General features: G+C 41.6%; 2 protein-coding genes across 5 annotated transcripts in view; one reads left to right on the top strand and one right to left on the bottom strand.

Annotated features, from left to right (window-relative positions):
- Window positions 1-2,355: 2,355 nt before the first annotated feature.
- Window positions 2,356-17,922, bottom strand: LOC310892169 (LIM and senescent cell antigen-like-containing domain protein 1). Of its 2 annotated transcripts, XM_083819570.1 has the most exons (9): window positions 15,407-17,922; window positions 14,269-14,335; window positions 11,494-11,614; window positions 10,497-10,646; window positions 9,295-9,445; window positions 8,457-8,549; window positions 6,981-7,029; window positions 4,693-4,768; window positions 2,356-3,863 (listed from the first exon to the last, which is right to left on the bottom strand). In XM_083819570.1, exons 1-9 carry the CDS (start codon window positions 15,425-15,427, stop codon window positions 3,749-3,751), a joined length of 843 nt encoding a protein of 280 aa, XP_083675696.1. In that variant the 5' UTR covers window positions 15,428-17,922; the 3' UTR covers window positions 2,356-3,748. The 2 variants fall into 2 exon arrangements, with proteins under 2 accessions (XP_083675696.1, XP_083675695.1); XM_083819569.1 differs by lacking the exon at window positions 15,407-17,922 and having other exon boundaries at window positions 14,269-14,757.
- LOC310892163 (tumor necrosis factor receptor superfamily member EDAR-like) overlaps window positions 10,642-24,593 on the top strand; it is a 51,210-nt gene continuing 37,258 nt past the window's right edge. For 2 of the 3 annotated variants that reach the window (XM_083819551.1, XM_083819550.1), the window contains exon 1: window positions 20,743-22,994. In XM_083819551.1, the coding sequence (XP_083675677.1) occupies window positions 22,992-22,994 (3 nt within the window). In that variant the 5' untranslated portion in view covers window positions 20,743-22,991. Of the gene's footprint in view, window positions 10,670-20,742; window positions 22,995-24,593 lie in introns of those variants that run through there. The other variant, XM_083819552.1, reaches the window with a different exon arrangement.

Genomic DNA, 24,593 nt, shown 5'->3' with positions numbered 1-24,593 from the left:
ACTTTGGTCAAAATGTGGCCACTGGGCTGTCCCTGAGTCGTGTGATACCTCTGTGAATATCTCTTCATTAAAAATTCATCCCCTTCTCAGTCTCTAGCAACCCATTGACATACACAAGTTTCCTGCTACACCTAAGCACTACCGACATCTCCACAACTCCTACCATCTTTGCAGGAAAAATCAAGTATCCACCTTGTTTCTGTAAGGAGATCAGCAGCAGCCACCTAACACCCTAACCCTAGTTAACCAGAGTTAACCCTCTCTTTTATTATTTGCTCTATTAATGGTGATTTCTTTACACATTGGCTCTAATTCCATAAGAAGAATTAGCGTGGTTTTTTTTTCCCTCTGCTTTTTAAATGACTGGGGTTACAAGCAGTTTGTCAACACCTGCCAGGCTGAGGATTAGAAGTCTTAGCGCTGGTGCAGAGGAGAATCCGAGAGCTGGCTTGGGAGTCACTGGAGGAAATTTTTGCTTTTCATCATGGGGAGGCGTGTGAAATTGCCTTCATACAGACAAGGTCGAGTGCCTTGACGCTGGTCGGCATCTCTGTGGAATTAGCACCACGTTGTCCCCAGTGGTTGCAACACCAGGAAGGTAGCCCACCAGACAGGCCAGCAGTTGACCGGCTCTAGTGCTAACCTTGCAACCAGACCATACTCAGCTTGGCTCACTACACATCTTGATACCTTGGTAGGAACTGAGCTCAGGATTTGCCACTGCTGGAGGCAGAAAGGCTTTAGGCTCAGCTCCTTCCCCCTACAGCTACATCCATTGGGCTTTCTGAAGCGCTCCCTACTGTTATTCTAAGCAGGAGCTTCAAAAGGAATCTCTCTTGCTCATGCATGATTGATCCCATGCAGTAAAAAGGGGGCAAAGCTGAGGCATCCGTTCCTAAATCCCAGGCCCACAGCCTCCTTTGAGAGACCTAGTAGGGGTCAAGGTTCAAAAAAACAGTAATAAACTCAGCCTCTTTAAAGAAAGCACGTCCAGCTATGTGAAATATTTATAATACTGACAGACCAGGAAGTAAGCTTCAGCACTAGACCTGTAATTGTCCAGGTTAATTGTCTAATTGCTAGCTCCCTCCCTGTTTTGCACTGCTTTTAATAATGCTCTTGATGACAAAATCCATGGGTATTCTTTCAATGATAGTTCACTCCAAAGACAGCTCCCAAGGGAGCAGTGTGAATTTGGGCAACCCTCCACTGGAGAGAGGGCTCCAATAATAAGAATAGAAGAAAAAAAAAAAAAACACCTGGAGGGTGATTAAACACTGTGACATACTGCCTACAGAGGCTTGTGAGATCTTCCTTGGAGATACTCAAAACTTGGCTGGGTAAGACTTTCGGTGTTGGTGCAGCTTTTAAGTTAGACCTGCTTTGAGCAGAGGTTTGGACTACCTGGCCTCTAGCGGCCCCATCCTTCAGAAATATTTCTGTGACGCAGCAGGCTTTGAACCCCTGAACCCTTGCATGCTCTTAGTGCTACACAGTGGGGTCTGAAACACATACACTGGTGTTAATGACACAGAGGCCACGACCTTGGTGCTACTGCACCAGAGCGCAGTCTTCATGATCAAGAACTTGGAAACAGCAAAAAACATTGACTTCAGGTCACAGGGTTACCGCAGAGCCTGCAGGAGGTGCAAACGAGGCTGCCGTGTGCTGGGTGGATATAACCACGCAAGGCAGGCCATGCCTCTCGGGGTCAGGGACTGTTTCCACCCCACTCTTTGAGCAGTAGGGCTGTGCATGCTCTCAGTGGAGCGTGAGAAAACTAGAAGAACTGAATTACAATTTAAAGGACGTATTGCTGAGAGTGGTCTCCTGGATCCATTGCATAGTCCAAAATCCCAACGGTGTTATCAGGCTAGTTATATAAACTTTTTTTTTGGGGGGGGAGAGGACTTCTTGTCATGAACACAATAAGGACTGCATTCAGCTACTGAACTGTTACTGTACTGAATAAATATATACAATAATAACAATAAAAAATACCTTACCTAGCACTAAACTGTAGGTTTGAGGTGAAAGCCGCATTACATTGAAAACAGGAGAGAAAAATGTGGTAGGAAGGTATGCATTTTAAACTCAGACAAGGTATTTTCTTTAGGAAAACCTAGTGACTGTGCCGATTCAGAAAACAGCCAGAAGAACCAAGTTGTTCGTTATGAAACAAACTGCAGTTTCTTTCTTAAACCTAAAAACTAAAGTGCATACGTAGGTTAGGCGTATGTCTCCTTTAAATCAGGATAAGGAAGTATTTACATAGTCACAGGTAGAAGCATAGGGAAGAAAGGCTGCCTCGCCGCTTTTCCACCCATCTCAAACACTCATTTAAGAGACGTGATACAAGTTTTAATAACATAGCCTTTATTGATGACACTGGAAAGATGTTTTGAAGCAACTAGTTTTCCATAAACAGGAAAGGAAATTTTGCTTGCTATGATGCAATTACACAAAATCCGTGTAAGTCACTAGTGTGAAAAAGAAAAAAAAAACACGTGTACTTGATAACACAGTACCATCAAGAATTCCTAAGTAACTGTATTTTCAATAGAAAAAGGAAAAATATAACAGGTGTGCATGAATAGAAGTCAACGGTATAAAACAATCAGGTGTATGTTATAAGGAATTCTGATGCCTTGTGAGCTCAGTTCTTGAGGATGACTAAAGAAATAGATCCTAGCAGGATCAAACCACATATATTTACACTCACAGTGTAAAAGTAATATTGCCAGTTAATTGAAATATGCATTTCCATTACTGTTGTAGAAGTTAAAGAAGCCAAGAAGCTAAATTTAAACCTCAGGTGTTCACATTTGTAACAAAATTCCTCTTGCATCCTGAATAATTAAGGCAAAGTATGTTATCTTTTGAAAATACCTTGTATATAGTTTCTGCATAAAAATATGAAATAAAAATAAAACTATATATATATATTTAATGGAACACTGTTATGTATGGTCCAGCAGAATAAGGCACAAAAAGTAAATACAATGCAAAAGCATATATAAAAGTTAATGTGTTACTCTGAATGGAATATAGCAAAATTCAAGTAGTTCTGAGTATGCTCATTTCTTGCAGTAGGAATATAGACTTCATATAGATATTTCATGCTAAGTCTGATGTACAAAGATTCATCATGTAAGCACAAACTATCAGAAGCAGGTCATTTGTACAGTGACTGTATTTAGAAACACGATACTTTTCAAATCATCTGAAACCAGGCTCCTTAATGAGACTATTTGACCTGAAATCTAGGCATGTTTTTTTTCCACGAAGTGAGGTATGTTTGGTTTCTTGCCCTAGACACTTAAAGTTTTATCCTCATGCTTAATTTGCACATCGATACTTTCAGTAATATAAATGACACTACGTGTCCGTAACGTTGGACACATTTGCAAAGTGTGTCTTTGCAGGTATTCACAAGAGTATTTTCTATCTAAAATTCCACAGAGATTACTGTGCACAATGGTGCACTTGTACCAGTTCAACTGCATTATCAGGGTCAGAAACCTTTCAGGTGAGTTGATATTTAATTTAGTCTGTAAGTGTGGCCTATTTATCAACAAATAAGTATACATGTACATGTATAGAGAATGGAAAATTTCAAAATATCTCGATTTGATTGAAAGGCATGCATCACAATCTGTTCTCTGATTGCAGCCTCAAAGTCCCCCCCCCCCCCCCACGAGTAATACGTATAACATTTTCATAAAGAACAGGGAGAGCAGATAAGTCTTCACTTCCTTCCCAAAGTTTCAGCTAGTTTCTTCAGTCTTTTCTTCAGCTCTAGAGGAAACTTTTCATAGCACTTTTTGCAGACAGGCTTCATATCAAATTCAACAAATTTATTCCTAAAATGACAAGGCAAAGAAAAAAAAAGTCCCATTTTTAATGGCAAGGATATTGAAAAAAGTAAGTATCATAGCATATGTGCACAGACAAAAAAATACAGCTCCAATTTATACATGTCTATGAAGTTACTGCCACAAGGTTATATACATTGTAGACAGTAATTACAGTACTGCATGCGAGTTATGCAGTCTTCTCCCAAGTGTCCATATTTATTAGCTGTGTCACTTAAAAGGCCTTTCAAATCTCATTGCAGAGCAAGGCAGACTAAACATAAGATAATGAAATAACATTATTCCGAGTTTGCAGTTGTGTGAAAAATATTTTGGTTTTGATTGCCATGAATGCATGCAAAAATTTTAAATAAAAGCACCCTTAGCACTAACCAAAGAAGAAAGGAGCAGAGGTGGTGGTGAGAAGGAAAAAAAGTTTACAGACAGATTGGCTTTTTCTTTTTCTGCTTCTCTTTATCCTTCGCTTCACGTTCCCGTTTGGCAAGGCGTCGCTTAAATTCATCTGGCATTTTCTCATAACAATGTTTGCAGACAGGTTTTAGATCAATTTCGACAAACTTATCCCTTTAGAGTTAAACAGAAAAAATAAAGGGACAGAAAAGGAGGAGAGTTAAGAAGACTTAACTGAAGGAAGAACTGAACAGACAGCTGAAAAAGATGTAGATTAGTAAATAGAGCAAGAGGAAGAAACAGGCGCAATTTTCTCAGTGCTGATTGTATGGTTTTTGTACCGTAACAGTTAAACTACAGCAACATTTCCACTGTAAAGATAACCACCGATCCATTTTGAAGGCATCACACCTATCAATAAACTTACTTGAGTGTTAACTTAGTGTTGCAGGTTGAACAAGCGAAACAGTTCACACACCATGCCTTATTCAGAGCAGACACAACTAGAGCAAGTGAAAAGAAAAAGGAAATCATTAGCATTACAAAAAATATACATATAAAGAAAAAGCTGTAATGTTCACGAGACATGAAGAACAATCATTTGATTCTTATATCAAGTATTGAGGACCATAACAATAACATGGCAAGACTAGGAAGGCACATAGGTACATGTGAATGCTGTGCAGTGGGACCATGAAGTGTTGATAAAGCTGTCTCTGAGGGTACATACAATGCTATGGTCACCAGCAAGACCATTTTAACAAATTTCTGACTCGCGTTGCTTGCTTCTACCTCATCTCATAGCATGCTGACCTCAGGCAACTGTTTTATGAGGCCATGTTTCAAACATGACCAGGAGACTTTTTCAGCTGAAAAGCAATCCAGCAAAAGGGTGTTTATGTTTTTATTCTGTTTCATTCCCCAGACCCTGCTCAGACCGCAGTGCCATCAACTATAGCACTTGCCTGGCTGAAGAAACTAACTTGAAGCTAGGAATCAGGACACTGCTGGTAAATCAGAGGTACCAAAGTGAAAAAAAGTTATGGACTAACGAGATAAATCACTTTATCATGATAAACATGAATATATTTTTACTCTTTGTTTTGGAGAGAAAGCTTTTTCTCTTTGTTCTTTATCTCTCTTTTCTGTTCCTCCTCTCTTTCACAGTATACCTTCCCAATGTTCCTTGCCAAAACTTGCTTCTCTTTTTAACCAAATGTAGAGGATCCAGGGCAATGCAATGCTTTTCTCCTAAAATGCAACATTTTGTCAGCAGCAAACAGAACCAGCACATTGTCATGCAAAACTTTTTTTTCCTACACTATTGGGCCAAGCACATCCACAGAAGCATACAGTTATTCACCCGCTTGCCAAAATAATACTAAGCAGATGAAAGTCTTCGCTTATAAGCAACCTCTCCAATACAGTCATAGACACTCTCTTGAAAAACTGTTGCCACAGATGTCTGTTTCACCAGAGAGAGAGAAAATAAAGTACTGGATACTCATCATTTGTGACAGCAGTGTCAAATTTCTGTGCAGGAGTGAAAGAAGAAATGTAGAATAATTGAAGACACACCATGAAAATAAAGAAATGACGACATTTCAATCTGTTCAGTTCAGTGGCTGACACATACAATATGGGAGTCAGATTACACGATGTAACGTAAGAAACACACAGAGATGTGGTGATCAGGCAAGGCTGAGTTATTCATTCGCTTCAAGCCCCAGTTCTCTTCATTCAGGATTTCAGCGAAGGGGAAGATACAGCTTCCTCCAAAGCCTTCTGGATTGTTGTTCTGCAGGTACAGTCCAGTCCCAAAAATGTGGGGAAAGCACATTCCCAGAATGTGGGTCTCACCCTATATTTACATGACTATGAACTACCTTATGGCTCCTTTTAAAAGCTAGAGGCTTCCGCCCACTTTGCTAATAGCTTTGGTTTAGGTGAGGCTAACATTGGTATTACAGTGTTTACTTCAGGCAGGTGTAACCAGGAACAAAGTAATGTGGCATTATTGCAGGTAGAATGATTTGCCTTTGGACAACCAGCTATGATAAAATGCCAAAAAGCATCCAAAATAATCCCTCCCCCTGCCCCCCAAAATTAAAGCACTCATTTCCGCTTATGCCTTCACAGGACAGATCTTTACAATTCCTTCCTGGTTTTGTGAAATTATCATCAGCCTAGATTTTCAAAAGACAGGTGCCTGAGATAGATAGGCAAATACCTCCAGGAAGTGGATTGAAATAATGAAAGTTAGGCACTTAAAAAAAACCATTAGAAAGCCCACCTAAATCTTTAAATATCTAAATTCTTTTTCAAATCCGGATCATGATCCCTAAATTCATTTGAGAAGATGCCAGTGTAGTCATTCTCACAGTTGCATGTGTTCATTTTTAAGGTAGGTGGGGCAGGAAGCCACCAGTGCATCTCCCAGCATCCCTGGCCTTTCCTTGTTACTAAAGGGTTTCCAGCTGACCACAGCTCTCTTTAGACGCTGGGTGATCTTCCACTATCACAAAACATTCACTACAAGGTCTTCCTACTATTTGGCCTCTGACTAATCAGATCTATCCTAATTTCTGATCAAGATAATGGCCTGTTTTGGTTTAATGAGAACAGCCAGGGATTCAACAACGGCCTTACTTCTGCTGTTAAGAAAGAACTTCCATCAAAATGTAACGTTAAGAAAACAGTCAGAAAAGTGCTTACCATCTCCTTCAATCACACGATTGCAATGGAAACAAACATCACCGAACAGCTGAAGAGGAAGGAGAAGTAATGAATTTTTAATTGAATGATTTTATCAAGAGTAGCTTCTCAAAATAACAAAACACTCTATTTTGGCTGATGGGCACAGTAGCTTTACTGTTTATTTCAGTAAAAAAAAAGAGAAAATTAGCAGGTCTGCTTTTGTTTTCCAATTAAGTTTTGCATCATCTTATCAGAAAAAGTCTCTGTAATGTTGAAGATGAAAACATCTGTTTACATCTGCTTGACACTCTAAAAATGTTGTGTTGTTTTGTTTTACTATTTCTCTAATCCTGAACATTTAAAATACAGCAAAGTCACATACAGATCTTTAGTAATCATCCAATTTAACATTTGGACTTAAAAGCAAGACTAGAACAACATGCTACTTTTTCTGGCAAAAGCTGTAAGGAAATGCTATGCTTAATTTATTTTTCTTAAAATCAATCAATCAATAAATAAAAGGCCAGAAATCCTTCATTCCATTTCCATACTTAACATCTGTCCACAATGTAACTATCTATGAATGGTTTTGTATGCCCAAAATTTCATGTATTTTTTTTCTAACTGTAGGAGCTGATGTAGCGAATGACATTCCTTCAACATACAACTCTTGCCTGGTGTACGTTCTTGCCCTGTCATGGATGCAGCTATTTCTACTAATGTCACGGCATTTATTGCCTACAAGTGTGCCAGCAACATTTCAATCATCTGCCCTTCATCGCTGACAAATTAAGAATCCATCTGTAATTAGCAGATGCCTTACAACTCCCAGAGATAATGCCTACTTCAGCCAAGCAAAGGTGTGTACGTGACACCTTGTGGTTGGCTTCCAAATAATAATGGTTTATACCTTACAGTGCTGCACTGCACAATTAAGGGCGTCTGCAGGGAACTGTATATAGCTCTTATTTAAATGCAAGTGGTCACTAGGTGGTGTCCTCTGACAAATTAAGTCTTTGTAGTCTTAGGCAGCTGAACGAATGAGCTGGGTGATGCTGTGTATCCTAACATAGGATCATCTTAGAGTAGCAGAAAAAAAACACGCTACTCACAAAGGCTTCGTGTCAAACCACAGCTCCTGAATGGCAAATCTTCTTATATTTCTTGGGAAAGATTCGGTGTTATTAGCTGCTCTCATCTCGCAGATATGCAAAAGCTTGAAACAGCTCTACATAAGCGCCACTAAGCTTGAAGAACAACTCGATACTGATTAGCCCATCTAGTCTTTGTGAAATCCCTGCAGTTATGTTTTTCAATGCCAGATTTATAATTAGAGAAACCGATATAAATTAACTGCAACAGAACATCTGCTAATTAGCTTTATAACCACAGGTGATTATGAGAAATCAGAAGAATATCTATGGTCTTCCATCTCCTTTAATAAAATCAATACATGAGTTTAACAACACAATTTCTAAAAATATGCAACCTTACCTGATTGTAGTGGGTTTCACAATATGCCAGGCCTTTTCTCTCATAATGACGATGACCCAGGAATGGCTTTTCACATTTCGCACAAACAAAATGCTATGAAGAAAATTATATACATTTTTGGATTACTTGGAAGTAACTGTATTTTTTCTGGAAAGCAAATCAAACAATGTGAATGTCACGTCTACTGAGCCACTGATTCTCTTGAAAAGGAGAATTAAAACTTGTCTTCAACATTTCAATCCAAAAGTTACAAAAAAAGGAAGCAAAGTGATGTGTTATCAACGAACAGAATGAAGAGAGATTAAATAATAAGCACCATCATTACACTCTTGTGAAGAAAGCTCTTGCTGGAGGAGATTTTCTAAACAAAAGGAATAGACCACTTATCTTCCTAATTTAAAACGAAGATATGGAACTAAGTCTTGTACATGCCCTTGAAATATGAAACCCTCCCATGAAGTGCTTTACCTGTAGCAGGTTAACTGTGAAAGACTTAAGAATATTATGGTGCCCAGTAATATTACAGTTATCACAGAACTTTACTGCCTTTCCATATATCCCGCTCTTCACTTTGTGAAATTTTCTTCTATAAGGGCCTGGCAGTGCTTCCTCTGATTAATGATTTTAGCTTCACAGTCAAAGGTCTCTGCAAGGTTGGAAATTACTCTCATTTCACAGTGAAAGACCAGACATGAGAAGGTTGAAAATAGGATTAGGAGAATGTATATACTCATTATTCCTGCATACTTTTCTAATCCTTTCATGTAGACTGATCAGCAATATTCCAGGTATGTTAATATTTACATTTGTGAAAGACAATGTATCAGCTATTGTTTACCTCCACATGCCACTGTTTGCCCATAGCATTCACCACTCGTCCTTCAATTGGTCTTCTACATGCTCCACAGATGGGGACACCCATTTTGTCATGGCAGGGTAAACAATATAATTCTCCCTTCAACTCACGAGCATCAGCAGTAAGCTCCTTCCTGTTCAAAAGTTAATTAATTGAGAGCATGAATAAAGGAACTGAATGATTTCAACTCTTGAGAGTTTCTGGAGATAATCTAATTTTTAGCATTTGTTTTAGAAATTGGATTTATACTACAATAATGGATCTAGCAGCATCAAATATGGCAATTCATTTTTTTTTTTTTTTGAAACAAGACTGATTCCATAGTAAACTGAGAAAACCCTGCTAAGTACAATGCATTAAGTCTCTCTGAAAATAGCTACTGAGCTGTTTTCAAACGTGTTTGAAAGCTGTAGTCATGCTTGGCTTCTATTCTGGTCCTCTTATCACCTGTTTATTTTAGCTTTACATAAACTGAAAGGAAAATGCAATTCTTTACATTTTCCCTGTGGTATAAAACATCAGAGAAAGAAAAATATGAGCTGACACTGGCACTGACGCAATACTACAGGTTGATTTTCAAATCAGCCTTTGCTACAGCACTGAAACGATAGCTTCCTTTGTACCAAAAATAAACAACTAATAATGTGTGCTATATCCTACAATGTCCCCTGATCTGTGCATCTGGGGAGGATGTAGAAACATGAAGCTATGTAGACTACAGTTGCAGAAGCTGATAAAATGAGGTAAGGGAAAGCTTCTAAGAAAATGTCTTTAAAAGGAAAGAACAAAATTTTTCATGCAACTCAGCTAAAAAGAAATAACATGGGCAAGATAGTAACTCAAGCAGCTAAGGAGGATCACTTTCCTACCCTTTGTTGCAGAAAAAGAAGCTATCAATCATTTTGCTGCTACAAAACCATTTACCTGTGCCCAGACTTCGTATTTCCTAAGAAAATGCTGCAGATTACAATCTTTCATTACTGCCTAACATATCAGCTGTTGTTTGAACTAAATATCTAACTCCACCGTCCCAAAAGCGATAACCAGACACACATCTGGCTACAATGCAACCCAAAGCTCTCCCTTTTGACTGTTTAACAGTACTGGATTTCACTTTAAAATGTAAACGGAAGAAGCAAATAAAAACAGCATTTTCTTGTCTTCCTTTGCAGAACTCAAGTTACCCGCAGTTTGCACAGTTGAAGTGATCAGGGTGATAAGGATCATTTTTGAATATGAGAGGCTGTTCGTCAATAATGGCATGACACTTCTGGCAAATGTACTTTCCCAAGCCTCTGGCCTTTTCCCTGTTATGGCAAGGACGGCAGAGATGTCTGAAACAACATAAAAAACATAGGTAAGTACCAGCACCAGTTAGTACCGTGAAAAATATAAATCAAACATCTATTAGAACTTCATTTCAATCAGCCTTTTTTGGAAGAAAAAGTCTTTAAAACAATTTCTTTGGTAGGTAAACCAAGTGCAGAAGAAGGAGGGCTATCACTGTATTTCCAATCACCACAGAACTATCATTTCTTCAACTTGTTTGAATTTAAGCTGTGTCAAAACACAGAAAACAATGTTCACTACAGATTCTCACTGCTGAATATTTTACTCTCAAACTCTTAAAAATTTAGCTTGGAAGCTGGATGGCCACACAGGTCCTAATTCTATAAAAACAACCATGTATGTCATATTAAACTTATGAAGTCCATGGCCATATAATCCACTTGCAAAACATCCTTGTGATCACAGCTGGTAAAAAAGTGAAGGATCCCGATGAGCTGAAAACATTTATTAATGAATAAGGTGCTGAACTGGACCCAAATTGGAAGCCAATGTTGGAAAAACAAAAATTGATTTAAAAAAATACAATACTTCTACATCTGAATGTTGTCTCTCTGATCAGAATGTACCCTACCAATCCTGAAATGTCACCGGGTACAGATGAGACCTGGTGTTGACAAGTAATCTGGTGTTGAGGTAGATAAATGGTTAAGATTTTATGTGCATATTTTAAGCTATTCATTCTTAATTTTGTGATGCACCCTTAGACCTTTTTCTCATAAAAGCCACTTCAGTTACTCCATCTCAACTGGAAAGTTTTAAGGGCCATAACTTCTAAGTCCCACCTCTCATTTCATTTTATTCATGAGCAGTAACAGAAGGATGAAGACCTACCTCCCAGCATTCTTGACAAATCCAATATCTGCCAATACTTGTTGGCAGATGTCACAGCAGAAGCATTCTGGATGCCAACTATTGTTGATAGCCTTAATAACACGACCAATAATGAACTCACCTGTAAGAAACACAATGACAAGAATTTACAATACCACGCTAGACAAAGTTAAAAGAAACCCACAAGTGAATCACTACAATTGCATCATCATCCTCTCCTCATATACTGCCCACCTCCCCCCAAATCTGGTAGAATATATTAATAATTTCAGTGTTGCAGTTCTGGTTCTAAACTCTGTAATTTGGGTTGTTTTTGTTTGCTTTTTTTTTTTTTTTGTGCTGTGGGTCAGAAGCAGATGTCCTTGCTGATGGACAACCTTCTGTTCTTTATATATAAGCCTTTTTCCACCTTCTCTCTGCAATTATCCTTTTCCAGTCCTTTATCTGTTTTTTTTCTCATCTGATCTCAAACTCTTGCAAAATATACAGAGTTCTTTATATAATATGGCATTCTTGTCTCCTTATCATCTTTGCCTTTCTCCTCTTATAGAAGAGGACAATTTTAAATTGTCATTTACACAGTAGTGGCTTCTACTCCACTAGGTCTGTAATCTAGCCTTGAAGGGGCTCTATACTCTAAGCACAACCGAACTGAGCTTGGGTGGCGTTGGACCTACTGGAAAAAACAGAAAAGAAAAAAAAAAAACAACAACAACTATGAAGTCAAAGTGCAAAGATGCAGTGGGAGAATGCACTTACTAAACAGTAAATCCAACACACACAACAACTTCTAACCTACCACAAGGAGTCCTGTCCTGCAAGGCATTGAAAAAGTGTTAAAATTACCGTTGTGCATGCACTGTGTGACTCCACTGCACAGGCAGTGGAGCCATGTCCACCACACACGGGACACGTGTTTAGTTGTTCCCTACATGGACGTTGTAGCCAAGGCCCCTGAGCAGTGCCCCAGAGCACTCTGCCTAAAACGTGCTGGGAGCTCAGCTTCCTGGTGCTGAGGAAGGCTGAATCGTGGCTCCAAAGAGCCTACAAATCAAACAGCTGTCAAAGAGGAGCGATCCATCAGATAACAGATGTGGATGAAAGGAAGTCTAGCATGCAACTCTGTGGCATTCCCATGAAGTCATAGCTTTTCAAGAATAAAACCTGATGGACTCTAAAAACGTCAGGAAAGCTTGAGGCATCACTGCTGACAACAGCCCTGTTGATTTTGGCCACCCTTAGTAAATCCAAACACTGGAAAAGCCCAGTTTCAGTTAGGACCCATAAGGCGCTGTAGGTAAGAGAGCAGAGTGACCTGGGAGGCAGCCCAGCCAGCCAGTCACACCCTCCAGCAAAGTCACTTACTTTTAACCCATCTGTCAGAACAAGTCAGTCCGTAAAACTGATGAGCTTTTAACAGAGCCGGTGCTATGAGGAGCCAGGGTAGGAGCAGCTGAAGCTGTTTTAGATGTGGAGCTGGGCAGGAGAAACCCTGGAGATACATGGTGTAGCTCCTCCATACCCCTCTGCCTGGGACCAGAACAGCTTCTGGTATCCTGCAAAAGGCTCCTGGGTGCTGAAGAGGTAAAGCCTCCTCTGCCCAGCCCACCAAAGGCGAGTAACAGTGCTAACAGAGAGGAGCCGTGTGTGAACAATGCTGGCGTGCAGGAAGAGCAGCACTTTCTGTTTGAAGAGGTTAGAGAGGAGGGTTTGCGAAAATCCTTTGCAGGCCAGAAGCAGGGATGCAGACGGGGAAGCCCTGGCACAGAGGAGCAGGAAGGGGACAAAGGAAGGGGGCTGCAGAGTGACTGGAGGAATACAACAGGTCCTCATGCTTGGGAAGTGACTGGCCTGCCTGCAGACGGAATGAAGTGAGACACTTTCTGGTTTGCCGCATACTTCAGGTTTGCTCAGATATCACCATTAAGCCCCTTCTTCCTCTTCCCTTTCCCCTCCTTGTTCAAATCTGCAGCTTTAAATTCAAAGCTCCAGAACATCTGCTTCCCCCTTTCCCAGCACCCAGCCCCTCCCTCTGCACAAGGGAAAGGCCTTACTAAGATAAGCAGAAGTTGTAGCGGCTTGCCAAGGCACCGCGGAAAAACAAGAGCTTCCCGACCAGCTCAAGCAATGGTACAGTAATGACTTCTCAGCCCTGCCCAAGCAAATGTGTCACACACAGAGAACACAGAGGGTAAAAAACCTGGCAATTGATTACAGCGTAGCAGATACGCAAGCATTTACATCATCAGACAAATTGACAAAAGGCAGCCTTCAGCGTTACACAGGTTAGACATCAGATGCTGAAGGAATTTGTTTCAGAAATATGAAAGGGGACCAGCTGACTCATCAGCTGATGGTAAGAGTAGATGATGAAGACTGTCCCTGCTTCCATGGAGGAGGACAACACGGATGGGTTATAACTGTCAAAAGGGATGACAGACTCGCTGGAGGGTTTCAGCTGCATGAGAAGGGCTGAATATAAGCACATGCATGTAGGTACAGATAACCATGAAATGGTCTGTTCATTGGGTCACTGGACCAACAGCTTAGCTGTTCACTCAAATAACGCAAACCTTTTTTAAAAAACCTACTGATTGATGACCTGTAGGAAAAGCAGCTCCCCAGGTTCTCTGAAGCCTAGTTCATTCTGGAAGTTCAGATGTGTGGGGCCACCTCCCAGAGGAGATACAGAAGGGTTGCACATCTTCCCCCAGCAATACGCTGACTTCCCATTTGTGATCAGTGGGAAGCACTTTGCCTCAACGTAAAACTTACCACACTGATGGCAGCAAGGGGCGAAAAGCATTTGAAAATCATGTTCACAGTACTTCCTCCCTTCAAACTGCAAATGGAAAACAAGCCGAGAGTTAGAGGGATTAGGAGCATGCCCTTGACATAAATACTGTAACATACCAGGATGTTTCCAGATGCAACTGGGTAGCAGAAGATGAGGAGTTGCACAAAAAAACAAACCTGACCATCTGCTAGAGAAACGGGCACCAAATTCACCCACCTTAAGTCAGCTACTAGTCAGCACATGGCATTAATAAAACACTAATCCTTTAATACTGTTTAGAGCATGTGGCATTTTTCTGTCACCCCTTTACCTCACAACAGATGCCTGAATTTTGACAGACTGACAACAATCTGATGCAACCGATAGGATTCTGGGCAGGAAATTAGCTTTCGAAAACCTTTCCTGGGGGGAAGCATTTTCTCTGAACCCATTTGATCCCTTCCCCACTCTGCATTTCCTGTAAGAATGGCCCAGCACACTGGAGGAAGTAAGTCTGGGGGGAGGAAGAACCCCCAGGGACAGAAATCCTCACCTTCAGACATTTATGGAGCAGTACAGCCAAACATACAGAGAAATAATGCTTTTCCTTCACAATGGTTGTTTGAGGGAATTTTAAGAAACAAAACTCTCTAAATTGACTAGATGAAATTGGGAGCTGATCTAAAGGGATTTGGAGCTGAATTTTTTCAAAGCTTAAAGAAGTTCAGTTGTAGTTCAAGCTCACAGAGAAAAAAACTATGGAAAAAAAATTCTACAGCACTGCATTAGCAACCTAACCAAGAAATATGTAAAAACATGTAGACGAGTATGTCCTGAAGTGAAGGGAAATGTTTAGATACCTTCAGGCACATCATTAGTAGACACAAATGCCAACTAGCATGTTAAAACCAGACAGACAATATTAGGTATGTTTGGATTTCAATGTCTCAGTTTAAAACACTGGAAAGAGGGATAGCAGGAAAACCCCAGTTCCTTCTTTGTACTGAGTCTAACACAAAACAAAGCAAATAGCATAAAATGCTACCCACAAATTAAGTTTTGGTGCATGGATAGCAAATACAGCAATAACCTTTTACACTATGAAATTTCAAGGATCAAATACGATATAGTAATTACTTGTGCAATATACAGAGCCATTGGCAGGGTTGTGATTTAATGAAATAGTCTAGAAGTCACTGGAAACTTGAGAGCAGAAACTTAATTCCTGTGCCCAACCTGAACTGCACCTACAAGGATCAGAAAGACATATGAGATATATACAGACTCTTCCAGAAGTCTATCCTAGCAATTTATCGAGGCTTTTTTCAATGTAATACTCTAAAACAGATGAACTTCTAATTGGAGTTTGTTGTTGTTGTAGTTGTTTTTAAATTGAGAGACAGGGGACTGACTAATGAAAATTAATGGAAATTATTGGTTAGTTCAGAATTGTGCTTGCTTCCTGCCAAATATAATCCTTTTTAAACTGAAGAAAAGCAGAAAGCTTCCAGCTTTGTGTAAACAGTTGGTACAATGGAAGATGCACGGGTCTGCTTGGATTTCAGAGCCACCACATGTTGATCTGGGCAGACCAAACAGGTTTGTGTTGGGCAGGTTGGTTACTATTCCGTGTTGTTTGTATTTTCAACCTTCTTGGCTCGTTTGTGCTGCATTTGTGGATGACCCAGCAGCTCCCCCCCTAGAGAAAGCCTTAAGCTTCCGTAACAAGTCCCACAGCATGTATTTTAAAAGCAAGGTCATTGAACTGGTGGAGGTCCATGGGTTAGTTGCATAGCTCTGCGTTTCATTTCAGAACATTTCACCACAACATTATCTCCAGCTGATCTCCGCATCTTTACTAACCTAGGACATGGGAAGACATGCCTAAAACCTGCTTCTTTAAAGACACTTCCTCTAAGGTAGTTTTTGGTAGAGCCCAATTTAAGAACACACTCCAGGTGCAAATGGAATAGAAATAAATCTGAGAAGCTCACTGCAGCTGCACTTTCCTTTTATCTCGCTATAGGTAGTTAGAAACTACTTAAAAAAATAAACAAAAACTAAAAGGAACTCTCCTCTCATTTAGGCCTCATAAAGCAAAAGTCATGCATCTTTCTATTTCAGTGATAATTACAATAACAAAGCAATACAGATTCCCCAATTATAGGAGTACTCTTGGGAGTCCTTCATTAGGATTTTGCTGTATTTCTTCCCCCGTGGGCTGCACCTCTCTAAACCCTTTCATCTCCCCGCCCCTCAGCACAGAGCAGGCTGGCCTTTTTCTGGAAGGGCATAGAAAGAGGCTCTTACTGCCCCAAAAGGGCTTTAAACAAACAGCTGCACTCCAGGTAGGCTTCATCTCTCCTGACTTCTGCTGTCTGAAGGTGAAGTGCCCGCGGTCCCCGGTGGGACAGACCTCTAGGGAAGGACAATTGCTGAACCCAGGAATAACACGGTCTTGAGAAAAAGCCACTGAGTAATTACAAGGCGAAGAGGGACAACCTGTCCCTCTGGGCACGGTGCCACCAAAGCTGCCCATGCAAGCAGGCTGTTCTGCTGTAAGTACAGGACCGCACGCTCTGCTGGGTTACAAAACTGCGTGGCAGCGGCTGTAGGGAACGCAGACTGCAGACGCGTCCTGCAGCGCAGCAGACCTACCTACACCTGCATTTCTTCCAGTGCAGCCCGACCAGTTCCACCCCACCACGGTGGAGCACCCAGCACGAAAGCTTATCACATGGCAGCGTTTGAGTGCAGATGTGATAAGCAGCTTAATGACTAACTGGGGGAACTCTGCAACGCTCGTGATAGGCAGGGGGAGAATATTTGACTTCCCGAAATCATTTCCAAGAAACACTGGCTTAGCTAAACGGGACACAGAACAAACACGAAGTGATGCAGGTCTACCAACAATGCCTGCATTTACCCACAGGGAACCTGCTCAGAAAAACACGTTGCCTGGCCACACCTCCACATGCATCTTGTTCAAGGGTGCATTAAACCAGTCGGAAGAAGATAACCTTTCTGCCCTTCTTCTCCAGTCACTGTTTCCTCACGGTGATACAGATCATCTCAGAGCACTGTCAGCCATCTCCGGAGCACTGGCAAACCTAAGCCCACCCTCTACCTGCTTCGGGCTGTTCCTGTTCCTCCCTCTCCCCCAAAATGCTGTCACCCATTACATTCCCGACTTGCACGCCTAAGTGCTACACCAACTCATGTGAAAGAAGAGCAAGCTCTGCCCTTGTCCCTCCTTCTCCCTAAGGAGCACCACCAGGAACCATGGCAGGGTTTCCACTGCCATCATCTCACTGACCTCTCAAGTGCTAGGTGAGAGCTATGCTGGCAACACAGGACAAGTGTGGACACCCTAAAGGGTGCAGAGACAGAGGAGAGGGCCCTGCCGAAGATTTCCAAGCTGAAACAGCCCCAAAGGCGCAAGGGCTGGCACAATATGGACCTTCACTTTCTTCAGAAGATGCCAAGTACAGGCCGCTATAGAGGAAGGCTGGGTGAGATTTCTGAGCCATCATCTGAACCATCATCTCTTCAACAGCAGCAGGCAGGCTTGCTGGTATGGAGAGGAACTGCAAGATCTTGTGGTAGACACTAGGAGGACTAGAGGCAGAACAGTGGCCTGAAGTTCAAGCCACACACAAGTCTTTGGATATTCTCTTAATCCCAATCATAATTTTATCCCTACAGTAGCTGTGGCAAAAGGTAACTTTTCTTAGCTGAAACCCTCCACCATAAAATATTTTATGCTGTATGCCTCTGGCCTTCAGATAACCATAAGCTGGTTTGCAAGGTCTCATAGCTCTTGCTGTTAGATGTCTATAGAGCTGCAAAACAATATTTCCAGTTGGTAAAAATCTGTGTGATTTGTAGTCTGCAGGGTAGATAAGATATGAGGAAGTGAGAAGACATGGTAATCCAGCAGCAGCAACAAAGATTTCAGGGTGGTCAAGGGATCTCTTCATAAAAAGGGAGCTGAGTCCTGCATCCTACAAGCATGTTTATTTAGGTAAAGAAGAATTTAAAGCAAGGTCACCGCTGACATCCCTCCCAGCTTTACAGCAAGCAAAATAAATAGCTAGAGAAGGCTGTTTTGAAAAGAAAAGGAAGGGAAAAAAAAAAAAAAAGAGTGAAAAAAAGTGTAATTCTGCAAAATCTTTTCTATCCTGTTTCCAATTTGTGCAACATTTTAGGCTTTAAGGAATAAACAATGTGGTTTGTTGTTTTTTATTTGTTTATTTTGTTTTGTTTTCCCTTGGTGCTTCAAAAAGCCATTTGATTTACCTTTCTTGGCTCTAGGGCTGTGGGATTACTGCACGCCCTAGTGCCTTGCCTCTAGCCTCCTCCTGGTGCCTGGATGCTGAGCTGTGTGCCTGCAGCAACGCCAGCTCCTCCTGAGCCTCATAGGGCCTGGGAGCACCAGAGCTGCCAACGTTAGTGTCATGTCCCATTCGGGCTGCTGGTCTTTTTGTACCCTATCTGTGCTCGCTTTCTGCTTCCCCACACTTTCCACACCAGTGCTATAAATGTTTGTCCCTTTGTAGGTTATACACCAGGTGTGGAGGCATTATTTTGCTGGACATAAATTTTTTTCCAGCTTGCACTGCAAAAGCAGCACACACATGCTTTCAACCTAGAATGTAACTAAGTAAAATATATCAGGCTGATTTGTGAGACAGGTCTCCCAATCTGTCTTGTTCAGGAAAGGAGATCACCCTAATAACTAACTCCAAGCAACACCTCAAGGTCCTCCAGAAGGTACTGAAGGAGGTGTCACAAGTATAAGGTAGTTTAATATGAGCTGATCCAGCCGAAGTGTAGCCTTCCTCTGTTTCAGATGAATTCAACGCAGTAAAGCCGGCTTTGCATATGTGCTAGCTTTCTATTTAGGATAAACTCAAAACAATGTCATCCCATTCCAACAGCTATGACTGTGAATAGCTGACAGACTGGGCAGGCAGTCTTTTTTTCCTCTGTATTTCTCCAAAAGCATCCAGTTAGCTCTGGCTTGTTCATGTGATGGCGTAAGCAAAGCTTTGACCTGTTTGTGAAGACTCCTTTCAAAGCAGATGCTTGACTCCAGCAATTGTTTTCTCTGGGAGTGAACTCAAGCAACAATACACCTGAAAGACACTCCAATCCATTTTTAATGCAATGCACATAAAAAGCTAAAACCAAGTATTTTCTTCGTCAACCTCTTTTCTCTTCAGGGCTTGTTATCCCTGGAACCTGTAAAATGAGGTCCTTTAAAGCTTCACCATCTGCAGCAAGTCAGAGATTTCTCTCTCTGAATGCCTTACCTTTCCATTGAGTAGGGGTCACATTGTTTTGATAACAGGAAAATTTTAGGATTTGTATCAAATTAAAGCTTTGCATACGTTTCTTCTGTTATTGGTCTTCAAAATACAGAGGAGCCATACCTTCAGGAGTAATCGCTATCAACTTGTAACTGAATGCATGGGAACAGCATAAAGCTGCACCAGGGGAGACAGTGCCCTCAAATAACGTGCTTTAACTTTGGTTAGCTCTGAAGTGGTTGGGCAGTTGGACTAGAAGATCTCTGAAGGTGCCTTCCAACTGAACTATTCTGTCCTGTTCTATTCTGTTCTGTTCTACTCTACTCTAATTCTACTCTACTCCACTCCACTCCACTCCACTCTATTCTTTTCTTTTTTCTTTTCTCCTTCTCTTTTCTTTCCTTTTCTTTCCTTTTCTTTCCTTTTCTTTCCTTTTCTTTCCTTTTCTTTCCTTTTCTTTCCTTTTCTTTCCTTTTCTTTCCTTCTCTTCTCTTCTCTTCTCTTCTCTTCTCTTCTCTTCTCTTCTCTTCTCTTCTCTTCTCTTCTCTTCTCTTCTCTTCTCTTCTCTTCTCTTCTCTTCTCTTCTCTTCTCTTCTCTTCTCTTCTCTTCTCTTCTCTTCTCTCTCTCTCCTCTCCTCTCCTCTCCTCTCCTCTCCTCTCCTCTCCTCTCCTCTCCTCTCCTCTCCTCTCCTCTCCTCTCCTCTCCTCTCCTCTCCTCTCCTCCTCTCCTCTCCTCTCCTCTCCTCTCCTCTCCTCTCCTCTCCTCTCCTCTCCTCTCCTCTCCTCTCCTCTCCTCTCCTCTCCTCTCCTCTCCTCTCCTCTCCTCTCCTCTCCTCTCCTCTCCTCTCCTCTCCCCTCCCCTCCCCTCCCCTCCCCTCCCCTCCCCTCCCTCCCCTCCCCTCCCCTCCCTCCCCTCCCCTCCCCTCCCTCCCCTCCCCTCCCTCCCCTCCCCTCCCCTCCCCTCTTCCTTTCCTCTTCCTTTTTCCTCTTTTCCTCTTTTCCTTTTCCTTTTCCTTTTCCTTTTCCTTTTCCTTTTCCTTTTCCTTTTCCTTTCTTTTTCTTTTCTTTTTCTTTTTCTTTTTTCTTTTTCTTTTTCTTTTTCTTTTTCTTTTTCTTTTTCTTTTTCTTTTCTTCTTCTTCTTCTTTTTCTTCTTCTTTTTCTTCTTTTTCTTCTTTTTCTTCTTCTTTCTTTTTCTTTTTCTTTTTCTTTTTCTTTTTCTTTTTCTTTTTCTTTTTCTTTTTCTTTTTCTTTTTCTTTTTCTTTTTCTTTTTCTTTTTCTTTTTCTTTTTCTTTTTCTTTTTCTTTTTCTTTTTCTTTTTCTTTTTCTTTTCTGAAATAGAAGTTGTATATGAGGGCTTCCTGCAGTACTTTGAGCTCAGGGTTGGCCATCAGGTGGCATGCACAGTACTTAGAGAGGCCAATGGATAAAGGAGAGTGGTTTCTTTGCTCTGTTTAAAGCAGAACTGTTTTTGCCAGCCCTCACAACTGGATTCTCTCTTGGCCAGGCAAGTGTGTTTGCCCGTAATACATTCAGTCCTCAAAACGAGACATTAGAATTTGAGGATGAAAGCAGGTTTTTGTAGTGGAAATATTGCAAAGATGTTCTGCCAGAAAAAAATCTTTTTTAGTAACTTGAGCATCCAACTCAAAATAGCAGCTCATGATGTTGGAGTCACTGCTTTCATCCAGCACCACAGTGAAAAGCTTTGAGCTGGCATGGCTCAGCAGTCTGCAGGAGGTACGATGACAGCTTCCTAAGGGTGCAGATTGCTTTTGTTCTCCAGATGAAAACACTCTTACCATGTCAGTCTCAACATCCCCTTCACCAACCTGGCAAAGCAAGGAGCACGCGGAGAATGGGAACATGTTGCTATGGCATCATTGGCAAACAACAAATTTGGTAGAGTTTACTCCAGAAGATAAAAAAGCCAGAGCAGTTGTTAGGCACAGAAGGAATGTACTTGCTGGTGCATAAATAGCAGCACTGCAAAACTGATGTATTTCTTACAAATAAATGCAAGTTATTTTCTCACATCTTGGTAGAAATGCTACCACAATTTCAGGGAAGGAGGGAGAAGAACAAGTCAAAGAGCTCACCAGCCTCAAACATCTAGTAGCTTAACAGATGAGAATTTCCAGTTTCTAGATCCCTACCTTACTGCAGGCTCTTTATTCTCATTACAACCTTGTCCTGGGATGTGTAAATAAGACCTTATAAACCCTCCTATGAAATGCTTCATCCAGGATGGCCAAGGCCTTCATTAAACACTGTGTTCGGTTTTAGACATTCATCTCAAGAAAAATGGGGACAAGATGGATAAAATCTAGGTAGAAGCAATAACAACCAGTACTCTAGAAATCTTGGCTTAATGATGCAAGATTATCCAGTCTTAGGACTGTTTTCCATAAAATGTGACCAACCTGATATGTGATCCCAGACTCAAATACCTCGGGGACTACTGCAGAGCAGAAGGAAATAATGTGTTCTTTGTAGTGGATAAGACGAACAGCAGCAGCTTCAAGTGAAGGAAGAGAGATGTGGATTAGAGATGAAGAGAAGCTGCCTCAAACCAAGAATGGGAAACTAGTGGAATAAATGGCTGAGGGCAAACTGGAATCTCTATCACTGGAGGTTCCTGAGACCTGGTTAGATACACCTTTGTTGGTGTGGCAGAGAATGATTTTGTTTTAGCATGAAACAGAAGGGTAGATTAGATAACTTTTTTGAGGTCCCATCTGGTCCGTTTTTTTTTTTTTTTTCTTTTCATGTTTGGATTATTTGATAACTGTCAAGTCTGTAATAAGCACAGATCTCAGAATCACCATTTCGTTAGCTTGTTTGTTTTCTGACAGGATGCATTTTACTGTACTGATATATAGAATCATCAGTTTAATTCTTTGTAAAATCTAATGGCTTTATACTGCAGTGCTTTTGATACTAGGTGTGTCTTAGAGGTACATAGAGCTTTAAAGAAATTACTGTCGAGAAGATGAAAGGGCATCATTTTAACTAGGCTATTTTAACATAACTCATCATCATCATGTTACCTCACCATCACAGTCACTCCTTCAAAAATAAGGGGATGAAGCAGAGGAAAAGTATCCATGCTGGCTTTGAAAAGGAATTTCCATGTTAAAATACTTGGCCACAAATACCATGCACATAAACACAAACTAGGCAGCTGTCAGATGTGATAGAAATGAAATATAGTGAGAATTATGCTTTTTCCATGTTTAGTAATAAAATGTATGAAGGCATAAGATGTGGATGCAACATCCAAAACAGTAAGCGTCTATGATCCAAGTTTTCCAATAAAGGTCCATATGAACTGAAGGAGTGTTTGCAGTATCATCTGAATCCAGGCAAGTTTAATCCAAGGAGAGCATTCAGCCTCTCATTGCTGCAATTATGGTAAGTTCTTAAATGCCAAAATAGTAAATACTTGAATTTACAGCTGTAAGCTATTCTTCTTCTTTCTTATAATCCCGATAGCCATGAATTATCCATTAATTACAAGAAAATATTTTTAATCTTCTTAGAGTTATCTTAGTTTTAGCCAGCTCTGTTTTCTGCCTTGCACTTCTCTTCTGCCTGCAAGGGGAGTGGAGTGACGTACCTCCAACCAGGCACTGTTTCTCCTCTCTGTGACCTGCTGCACTGCTTCCCAGCAGCCTGTACCCTCTGCCCAGAGCCTGCCATGGCCACAGAGTTTATCTGTTATGTGGCACCTATTTAGGCCATTTCTTTGAGGGTCATCTCAGCTTCCTCCTCTTGCTTCGGAAGTCTCTTCCTTATAAAGCCCAGACATGCTCGTCCAACCCGTGGTGAGGTAAATCTCTGTTCTTGGCCGCAAGGCTCTCAGAGAAAGCCATCCATTGCATGTCCAGCCATGAAAAAAACAAACCAAAACAAAACAAAAACCCACAAAGCACAATGAGAACCTCCTCTTCTACAAGCTCCACAATCCAAGGACTGATGAGTCAGCACAACCTTCCAGCAAGTTCTGCCTCTTCCGAGCTTAGTGGGTTCCTAAATAGCTCTGCTATTCCTGCTCAGCTCTTTTCCAAAACCTGTTTGAGTGTACCCAGGCAGGGACAAGAAGTAGCTCAGGCCATCAGGCAGGGCTACAGTCCCAGCAAAGGTGTCTGATATGTACTTTACATTTCTCTACAGCCTGAAACAAGTAACCAAAAGCACCCGACTCCTCTCAGAAGGTACAACCATGCCACTGCAAAGATGCTCTGAAGGCCGCAGCGAGGTCCATGGGCAGCCCCAGTCAATATGCCAGAGCAGGCCCCTCTCAGCCAAACAGTTCTCCCTGAGTACAGCTCAGGGCTTTGCTCAGAAAGGCACACTGCCATGAAACGTGCCCAAGGCCCTCCTCTGCTCTGCTGCAATTTCTGTGTTTCACCTACGGTGCCTGCTCTGTGTGCTGGTATCCCTCAGCTACACAGCTTCTCGCTTCAGGACAGAGTATCTGTATTTCTCCCTTCGAGATGGCATGCAACCAGGTAAATTCAAGTAAATTCTTCGCTTTAATTCTTGTCACCGTCCCAAGGAGGTTGGCACAGTGCTGCAGAGCTTTGCCGGGGGAAGCGTGAGCAGCTCTTTGTGTGCTGCCACAGGGCAGACATCACTGCATGAAGCAATCTTCTCCCGTGCCTTCAAGTAGGAACTTGAACATCATCACAAGGATGGTTTAAGACTCATCCTTTTCTCCATCCTGCTTCTCTGCACAGGATGGCTCCAGTTCTGCTTCCTGAAGCCTTGGCGACCTGCGTGGTTCGCTCACAGGAGGCTGAGGTTGCCTCCAACCCCACAGGCCCTGTGCCATTCTGTGGGGTCACATAAACCAAGTTCTACCAGGCAGCGATCTCCACAGCAGGCTGTGGGGTGGCCAGCAGGTGGGACTCTACCAACGGGCAACCACAGCCTGTGCTTGGCTCTGCAGCCTTCCATTTTCTCCTCTCCTGTCCCCGGCCTTGGTGTCCTGCTCTGGCCTAAGCCTCC

Source organism: Anser anser, assembly GCF_964211835.1.
Source record: "Anser anser genome assembly, chromosome: 1".
Classification (NCBI taxonomy): Eukaryota; Metazoa; Chordata; class Aves; order Anseriformes; family Anatidae; genus Anser; species Anser anser.
Note: the sequence above shows the minus strand (reverse complement) of the source record. Positions and strands in the feature narration are given on the sequence as shown.

Excerpts from the sequence above, each read along its gene's own strand:
- LOC310892169 (XM_083819569.1), bottom strand. The coding sequence starts at position 14,404 with ATGTTACAGTATTTATGTCAAGGGCATGCTCCTAATCCCTCTAACTCT. Across the intron at positions 10,647-11,493 it reads TTTGTCAAGAATGCTGGGAG|ACATCTCTGCCGTCCTTGCC; the intron begins GTAGGTCTTCAT and ends ATGTTGTTTCAG. Across the intron at positions 4,769-6,980 it reads TCGTGTGATTGAAGGAGATG|TTGTGTCTGCTCTGAATAAG; the intron begins GTAAGCACTTTT and ends CACTTGCTCTAG.